The 10,368-nt window shown below is 32.1% G+C and overlaps 1 protein-coding gene across 1 annotated transcript; it reads right to left on the bottom strand.

Annotated features, from left to right (window-relative positions):
• Window positions 1–8,555: 8,555 nt before the first annotated feature.
• Window positions 8,556–9,974, bottom strand: LOC142171823 (uncharacterized). The gene has a single exon (XM_075235528.1). The coding sequence runs from the start codon at window positions 9,972–9,974 to the stop codon at window positions 8,556–8,558; it is 1,419 nt and encodes a 472-aa protein (XP_075091629.1).
• Between the last annotated feature and the right edge of the window lie 394 nt (window positions 9,975–10,368).

The raw sequence follows: 10,368 nt of genomic DNA on the forward strand, positions 1-10,368 counted from the left end.
CGATCAACTATTTCAACTTAAGCTTCCAAGCTAACTCCGAAATACCTTAAAACCAAAACCAACAATTCACACAAGTCATAATACCTCGTAGAAAATTATTCAAGATTTCAAATAGTTGAAAGGAGCGTAAATGCTCAAAATGACCGATCGGGTCGTTACAGGAGGCATGGCCTCCTTAAGGTGTATTGCCGCTTTGCGACATAAGATTTCGATTTATATGCCACTTGAAGATTTCTGCTTTAGTTGAAGTTAGATCACTAAGATTTTGTGCGTTAAAAGAAATAAGAATGAAATCAAGATAGGCAAAGGCAGCTCTTTTGCAGCGTAAAAAACTAAAGTAAATGTTTGGGAGGTTTTATCTCTATTCAGGCATAAGGTATATTTTGTTTCTTCTTTAATCTTTGGATACAGTAATTTAAAGTTGTTGGCGTCGTTTCTGGCATGTATGGCTACAGCCAGAACACTAGTATTATAGTTTAACTAGTCAATTAACCTGCGCTTCGCGCGGTCAATAAGAAAAAACAAATTAAAATATATCTACTATTTCTTATAAAGAATCAATTTGCACTAATCAATCATCTTTCTATGATTCTACCATAAAATATTATAATAGGTAAATAACTCATTACAACTCGTAAACTACATTTGTTATTGAAACGTATGCTCTTTTAACTTTTAATGATAATGATAGTGTATATAAGTTAAAATATTATCTTTAAGCACTTGAAAATAAAAGCCAAAAACTCAAATATAACACATGTAGCTTCATCCAGATGAAACAACTTCTCAATCCTACTATCTGAAGGGTTACATCGGACATTGGCTTTAGCAGCAGGAAACTAATACAAGTATCTTTTGAAGCAAAAACATCATTTGACCCTTCAAAACAGACGTTTGGAAGAATTACTCTTACTCATACACTTTATACTAAATAGAAAAAGTATCAAAAATTAGAGTACTTATAATATTATACTACTCCCATTTAAGAAACAAAAACACTGCAAATAACAACATAAGAAAATAAGAATTTAAAACATAGGTATTGCACTAATGAAACCTTCGAGGAATTCTTCCTCAATCACCCAATATTTCCTTCTCCTTCACATTTCAGTTGTGCGGCTTGTTTGGCTTTAATTCAGCAACAACCATAACTCTGAACCTGCAAAAACCCCATATCCTCCTTACCGATTAGCGATCACAATTTGATATGCCTTCAAAAGTTATTGAGCTAAGGAAGCAAATTTCAGTTAACATTTGCAATACAAACAACTGAGTATAATTTTTCTTGGAAGGCAGAAAAAACTCTACTTCATATTCTCATTAGTTAGCATAATTCTTATCTGAGAGTTCATTTCTTGATAATTTAACACTTAGTAGTCCATTTAGCAAACTTGAATGTCTTGAACCAAGTTAATCAGTTCCAGAAAATCAAGAAAGATTTAACTTCAAATGGATCGAGGGCCAATTGATTAAAGAAAAAATTACTAATCTTGAATTGTTAGTACTTTTCCCAAAAGGTATTCTAGAATGAAAGTGCTTTTTTAGACTTTCAAACTATTCATGTGGCTTGTAAATTGCATTCCAAGAAGGATTTATAGAATTGATCCGCAGATATATCTGATTCTACTTATAAAAGACTCATATGGTGGATAAAGTTGTTGAAACATGTTAGTTTGAGTGTGATGTCATAACTCTAAGATAAGTTGTCATGGAAGAAAAATTATGGCCTTAAGAAACAGTGATGGAGATGCACTAAGCATTGGACCAGATACACCTTAGAAGTTAGACATTATCGACGGATGGTTCATTGCAAACACATTAGTTAGAATATGATTTGAAAGTGAGCAGTACTTGCATATGCCAAAATTCCAACAGCAGTCAAGAAGTTTTAACAAACAGTTACAACAATACCTTATCTGTCATTATTTATGCAAAACTTGTTAGATGAAAACTCAAAATCTCACAAACAGAACGACAACATATCAAAAATATGTAAACTTACTCTGAAAGGAAAAAAATTGCATTCAGATAAGAAAAACACACATCACAAGAAGTACGAAAAATTTCCTTTGGAAAAAACTCAGTGGCATAGTGAATAAAAGCACAACATCACAACAATAAAAAGATAAAATTTCAGTGAAAAATGTATGTGTAACAGTTGTTCTCGAGTTGGCAATTTCAGTTTTCTTCAACTTCTCCATACTTTACCCGAAGAGATCTTTACTGTTCAGAATAAATTGGAAACAACAGTCACAATACCAGCAAAAGAGATTAAACTAAGAATATAATTTATCAATTTTTTGCCCTCATAACTTGAAACTCCCATCACCTATTTATTCTCACTTGAGCATATCTCATAGGTTATATAGAAGAACTAAGTTTGGTTCTTCCAGAGCACCATTATTTGAACCCAACCTATAAACACTAACAAACGAAGAAAAGCTAATCAATATAATACAAATGAACTTTAGCCAATTACAAAAACTCAAAATCAATTTAATCAAAATTTACAACATACGTAATTAATTAAAATATCTGCATAAATACATCAAATTAGAGGAGGAATCAAGCAACTGAAAGCTAGAGGAGATTTACGTTGGCCGATGAAGAGAACGAAGGGAGAGATAGATATTTAACTGGTGAAAGAAGAAGAAGAAGAAGAAGAAGAAGAAGAAGAAGAAGAAGAAGAAGAAACGTTTGAAGGGAGGTGTTGTAACGGAAGAGGAAGTGAAGCGACGTGTGGAAGTAATTAGAGGAAGATCCACAATTATTAAGATTATTATAAAAAGCAACTTTTGAATTTCTGATAGAGCACTTAAAAGGAAAAATCTGGAAAAAGGAGAATGGAGAAAATTGAGATTCCTGGGAATGAGAGGTGACACGTAAGCGGGCTTATGTCCCTACTTTATAATGGTAACAAAAAAAATTTCAAAGTTTAAAAAAAAAAAAGAAACCACGTCACCAATGCTTCAATGGAAAGGAGATGCATTTCCCAAATGATTCAGCCATAAAGCACGGTGGAAAAATATTTGGTATTTGTAAAATTAATTAGTCCTCTTGGTTTAATTCTCAACTTGGATTTCGAGGGTTAGTTTGAGAGTTTAAGAGTGAGTGAAGACTGAAGAGCGATAAAAGATGAAGAGAAAGAACGATTTAACGTGAGAGTCGAAAAGTTTTATCCTCTTTTAATTGACATGGAATATTATTCTTGGATTAGGCGTTTTAAATTGAAGTAAATGAAAAAATAAAAGAAAAAAGTAAAATAAAAATTATCTGATACCAAACAATAGAACTGATCGAAAATGAAACCTCACGGAACATTATTTACAAAATAGTGAGAAGTTAGAACAATATCATTATATATATCCTACAATAGTTACTAAATATTTTCAGCAATGACAACAGCTAGCATTTAAATGAATGCTTCTAAGTAAACCATGGATATCTATGCATGCTCCTTCTCTGCCTGCAATTGATTTCCTAGCATTCAATAAATTCCTGCAATTGATTTCGTAAATGCTCACCACTCCAAAATGCCTTATATCAGATAAGTTCATCAATGATAAAGATCATATCAATTATCAAGTTAGAGGCAGTTTTCATTGAAGAGTTCACGATTCTAACTAATAATTGACAAACCATATTAAACATCAACTAAACCTAAAACAGAACTAATTAATCTCAAAACAAAAAGAAAGGATTTACCTGGGGCATTTTGGAAAAAGAAGACGGAGAGAGAGAGATTAAGAAGGAAGAGGAAAAGAGCAACCTTACAAAATAAAACGCTAACGTTGGGCCTTTGCCGTGGAAGAAAGAAGGGGAAGATGATGAGGTATAATTAAGATGACTATTAAAAGTGTCTTTTCGGTTAAGATGACTTTTAAAAGTGACTTTTCAATTTTTAAATTACTACTTAATAAAGGAAAACTGTAGAAATTTATGAAAAAAGATAAATAATAATCCTAGTTTCTAAGAGGTGCCACGTCATCACCTTTTGTCCCTCATTTATATAAATATATAGATATAGATTCTTTCATATAACATTCAAAAGAAAATAATTATTATTTAAAAGATGAAGGATTTCCTCTTAAATTGATTTGGTTCTAACAATTAATTTGTCACTAGTAACGCTCAATGTTTAATTTAATATTTTTGGTTAAATTTTTCTTTTTTGTTTAGTGAAAACTCTTTAAGTTTTATGTTTGATGATATTCTTAAAATATTATAGGACAAATTTGATAGTGCTGACATAAATGGTCAAAGAGATCATGTCTTGAAACATATGAGAAGGCTATGGAACAATTGGAGAGGATCATTGCACATGATTGTGAAATCTAAGTCATTGCGCGACGTTCTAAAAGATGTGCCAAAGAGGATCGACTAGAGTGATTGGGAATAGTTGGTCAAGGCGCACTTCTTATCTGAAAAGTTTAAGGTATGGCTTCATAACAACTTATAGCATCTTAGTTTTTTTAAGCGGCAGACCACACCTTCTATGTTCTGTTGTTATTATATGAAAGAAGTACAAGAAACTCAATGAATAGGTCTAAATTGATTATGCCTCATCGTACGGGCAGCAAGCGTATCAGAGAGATTATTTATGAATTGGTATATAAATCGTGCTATTGTGTTAAGAAACCCCATCTTTGTTTAAATGATTTGTTTGACTTGTTTATTTAAACGCGAAGGGAGGCAAAGATGGTAATCAACCAGATATGGCAACTGTTTTCTTTGAGACTCATAAGAAGGACGATAAACTTGTCGAACCTGAAACCAATGAAAAATATATATGTTTATTGATAAATTTTATTTTACCCCTTCCTTTGACTAAAAGCATTGCATTATCTCAAAACTTATAATTTTTTAGGCTGAAATTCAAGAACTGATATGATCTGAGTCGTCTCTTACAAACATTGAAGTTATAGAAAGGTGCTTTGGACCTCAATGCAAGAGTCATGTGATTGGATTTGGAGGTGGAATAACCGCTAAGGAGTTGAAAGGCGGTAACTCCTCTAAGGCTGCACTGTTGGATGAGTTGAATGTAACTCGAAAAGAAAACCTATCACTAAAATGACGCCTAGATAACTTAGAGAGTACAGTTGCACGACTTGCAAGCAAATTTTCTGGTCAACCTTTATCAACACCATCTTCAAAGTGAATCAGATACATGAATCTGACAGGTTAGTAAACTTTTTACCAACCTTTTACAATTATCATATGTCATATTCATTTATTTAGCTAGTCACCCTGCCACTTTCTACTGCCATATCTTTCTTTATGCAAATTATAATTTCACTTATGATATGATAAGTATTTCTTAATCAAATGAATAAACAAAACTTTCTTCTATTTTTCATGTCAACAACTCACGTGCCTCGCTCTTTTTTGTTGATGGATGAAATAAATAAATAACCGCTCTTCATGAACTGAGCGATCACCATCCTACTTCACTATGAAGCCTTCTATATTTCTTAATCCTTTTTCTTGATCACTTATAGAACCTATTTGTCCTTTGCTAAACCTTTCTCTTTTCTTTTGGGTTAAATCAACAAGATTATATGTTATTTTATCTAATTTTGATACTTTTCTACACTCAACAATGTGCTATAAAAATTCTGTAAATATTTTTGCATAGACAATGGGCTTATTTCAAGTATCCAAAGAATTCTAATTCACTGGCATATTAGTGGATAGCAGTCAACTAGTCAGATACCTCTGCTCCTGGATTTCTGCAAGATCTCTATTTTATTCTTTTGAAGTGTAACTTTCTTGTATGCTTTAGCATATTGTTTTATTAGTACTATATAAAAAAATAGTAGCAACTACTTCTAGGTACAAAAATAAATGGTAGTGATATGTAGTTGCGCCATTTTTCATTTTCCTTTTTGACTCTTTATTGATATTGACAAGTGTTAGATAGTCTCATTCAAGATACTAATAGACAAAACAATAGTAGGAAAAAGATGACAGAATTTTTATAAATTAGTTTCTTTGGTATTTTTTTCTCAATGTAATTATGTGTACTGATATGTTTTGTTTGCTTTTTAAGATTCTTTTTTTAGGAATTTGTCTCTTCATTGTTGTTGTCTGACCCCTCCCCTCTTTGGTATTAGGGAAAAAAGAAAAAAGTGTCAACAAAGGTACACCATTACTGGAGATGGTGCTTACACTTGACTGTAGTTTAGCTTTTTGGGAATTTCCAGACACAGTTATTTGAATTCTAGGAAATCTCTTATCATTTATATTTATAATGGCCAAGCTCGATTTATTTACTTCAATTGTTCAATCAACATGCTAATTAAATTTGTTCATTTATTTTTCAAATAAAGTTGCTAGATAAGTTTTTACTAAACTAACATGAACTTGTTCTTTTAGCAGATAAAAAATTTGAAGTATGAAGACGTCATTGAAGAAAGTGCAAAGCAAGTTGATACATAATAGATTTTATAGCTTTCTCAGCGGTTGTGTAGGGATGTTTGTACATGTATTACTATTTCATTTTCTCTTTTAGGAGTTGATAGTGAGAAAGTCATACGGTTTAGATGGGTATATATTCTAGTAATGTATTTTTTTTTAGTTCTTTCTAATTAACATATTAATTTTATGTGAATACATATTGATTACTTATTATTTTTTCTGATGCGTGTGTGAAAGTATATGGAATAATGAATATTATTGTGCAAACACAGGAAAAAATATGATATTATCTAATTGCATTAATTAAACTTTCATATTAGCAACGACTGAATTATTAAATAGGTATTAGCGAAAACAAATTTGGTCATTAAAAATATTATTGTTAAAAGTAACATAAAATTAACGAAGGGAAACTCTGGTCGCTAAAAGTAATTATAGTAATCAAATTTGTGGTTGCTTTTAAAGAGCTTTAATGACCGGATGATAAATCAACGAGGGGAAAATTTGGTCACAAAAGAGTAGGTATAACGACCATAAATTATGCCGTCGCTAAAGAATCTTTAATGACCGACTTCCAATACGGTCGTTAACTTTTAACGACGGCGCATTTAGTGACCTCTGACGATCAGTTTTTGCCCAATCATTAATGACCTATAGCGACCATATTTGGGCTTTTAACGACTGAATTTTTTCTCGCTAAAGATCACTTTTCTTGTAGTGTAATCATCCCCTCATATTCTTTGAATTTTCAAGTATGTCCCCTCCAAATCAATTGTCACATAACATGTAAATTGGTATATGGTGCTTGATCTCCCTCTATTTATAGTCTGATTTTTGTTATCAATAAAAGGAAAACGCCACCTTGTGACGTAATTGCATTTAACAAAAATATATATATAAAGATTTTCCATTCTTTCTTTACCAAGATATTAAGTGCAAGATGAACCATACATTTTTTCTACATGCTTCTGTCCAGTTCAAGTAATGTTTGTGATAAATGTCATATCTTGTTCAAAGTTAAGCTCAATTTGGGGTCCTAAACTTCGAAAATTTTGTTGTTCTAAGCCAAAATGTCTAATTAAAGGGCCTAGTGATCAAATCCCAAGGTCGGGTAGGGGAGTATTATGGAGCAAACAAATCTATGTATGACAACTTTAATTTTTATTTTTACAATAGGGAATTCGGGACCTATTGACCCGTCTAAACCAAAACGTATCGTGAAAGGTTTATTTAAGGAGGAAGTGCTCCTTATCAAGAATCTTCATTCTTAAAGTTCCAACCTAAAATTTTTAATCAGGGAATCTCATTTATCACACTACATCCCTTCTTGGTGTATGACAACTTTGTCGGCGAAGAAATATCCTTTTGCATCTTTTGTGTGTTTTATTCTATCGTATTTGAACCAAATCACTTCGGTTAAAAAAAGGTTAAGAAGAAAATGCTATATGGAAATATGGAATTATCAAAGATAAAGATACTTTAATCTCTCAACAATTAGATAATCCAATACTCTTAATCATCATCGAGACTGAACAAGTGAACTTTTCCAAAGATTGATATATAGGGTTAAGCCTCGGTCTAATATTTCAAGTTTTAAACCCATAAAGGCTCCATTCTACGTTCATTTTTTCCAATCAACTTTGTTAGTTTTATACAAAGGCGGATGAATTTAACTTTATAGGTTCAAGATTTAGACTCTAGGATATACCTCAAGGTGCTATATAATAATAACCGAATGAAATACGAGCAATGATATTTAATATATATGTAACAAGTACCGAACCATCTAACATAATATATATTCAATAAATATCACCATTACAATTGTACCCGACGGGTTGTCATGTTTTGAAAACGATCAATAATCGCATCATTAGGTACACTTTCAAATACTTCATTTTCTATATAACAAACTAAACATTCATTCAAAAATTCATCACCAATTCTACTACGCAAGTCATTTTTGATGTACTTCATTGAAGAAAAAGCTCTTTCTACCGTTGCAGTAGCGACATGCAATATCAGACTTAACTTCACAAGTAAAAACACAAGTTTCCAAGTCTTGTACAAATCCGTTTCAACTAGTGTTTATGAAAGATCTCCAAGTCCTTTCAAGTTAGAGAAATCATTATCTTCTTTCACAAAGAGAATATAGTTGTCAAGTTACGATCTTCAAGGTTTGAACCACTAAACTCATGAGGATAAAGTGTAGCAAGTTTCATAATTTTGTCTTTATCATAATTTGCAAAAGAATTATTCGGACTCAAACTAGCCATACCAAGAACTATATTACTATTCACCGCATCAAAACGACTGTTAAGCTCCGAAAGTTGCAAATGAATAACAGTATTAAAAATTTCGACACGCAAATGATGAGAATATGTAACATTTGAACTCCTACGCTTTGACTTTCCAAGACGATAGTTCTTATCCATTTCAGGGATCACAATATCATGCTTGGAACAAAATGAAGAGGCATCATCTATCAAAGATTCCCATTTAGATTCTCTCATCACTTGCAATTTCCTCTTGACGAAACCAACAAGTTTCATAGCATTTACAATATTCTCATCTTTTTTTTGCAAAGCTATATTCAAATCATTTGTGATTGCTAATAATTTTAACATCAAATGCATCATATGCACAAACTCAAAAGATCTTATGTCATTCACTAGACTTTTTGCCACTGATCTCTCAAGATAATTTGCACCCTCACTTGCAAGAAACTCAAGTACATTAATGATTGACGAGAATAATGCAATAAAGTTACGCACTGTCTTAAAATGAGAACCCCATCGGGTATCACCTGGCCTTTGGAGTCCAAGTTCGTGATTTAGTCCACTTCCTGTATGAACTTTACCAAGCACTTGTAGCTCCTCTAGTTTTTTGGCATGATCCTCTCGTAGCATATCCCTGCGCTTAAAAGAACTTCCAACAATATTCAAGACATTAGCAACAATATCAAAAAATTGATCTACATCACAATATATTTTTGCAATGGCTACAAGAGTCAATTGCAATTGATGGGCAAAGCAATGTATACAATATGCCAAAGGATTATCTTTCAGAATTAAAGTTTTAAGACCATTAATTTCTCCTTTGATGTTACTAGCTCCATCATAACCTTGTCCCCGTATTTGAGATGGACACAATGAGTGCTCTAAAAGCAAATCATAGATTGCTTTATGTAATGACGATGAAGTTGTTTTTTTAACATGAACAATACTAAGGAATCGCTCAATAAGTTTTCCCTCTTTGTTGACATACCGCAAAACAAGAGCCATTTGCTCCTTATGAGAGACGTCCTTAGATTCATCAACCAAAATTCCAAAATAATCTCCATTTAAATCTTCAACTATTGCTTTAATTATTTCTTTCGCACAAGCATTCACAATCTCTTTTTGAATATTTGGAGCAATCATCATGTTATTTTGTGGAGAACTTTGTAGCACAACTTTTTTCACTTCATCATCCCTATCTGCATACCATTGTAAGAGTTCTACAAAGTTTCCTCTTTTAGTAAAAGTTTCACCTTCATCGTGGCCTTGGAAAGGCATTCTTTGTTTTAAACGAAATCTTGCCACATCAATCGAAGCATTCAACTGAACTCGATAATCACTTTTAATTTTTTCAGACTGCTTATCAAAAGAGGTTAGAATTGATTGTTCTTAATTAATTAAATCTCTCATCATCTTAAAACACTAATTGTGAAGACTATTCACCTCTCCAATATGTGCGTTGAGCCTTTCTGTAGCTTTATTCTAAGCTCTAAAACCACTCTTTGTGAAAGAATCCCCAACTTTTCCATGTCCTCCATGCTCATTTTTAAACAAGTAACAACATAAGCAAAATGTTGCATCAACTTTAACACTATATTCTAACCATTCAGAGTATGAAGTGTTAAACCATTCAAGATTAAATTGACGCATAAATCCACCAAAATCTCTTTTT

Source organism: Nicotiana tabacum, chromosome 17 (genome assembly GCF_000715075.1).
Source record: "Nicotiana tabacum cultivar K326 chromosome 17, ASM71507v2, whole genome shotgun sequence".
In the NCBI taxonomy this organism is placed as follows: domain Eukaryota; kingdom Viridiplantae; phylum Streptophyta; class Magnoliopsida; order Solanales; family Solanaceae; genus Nicotiana; species Nicotiana tabacum.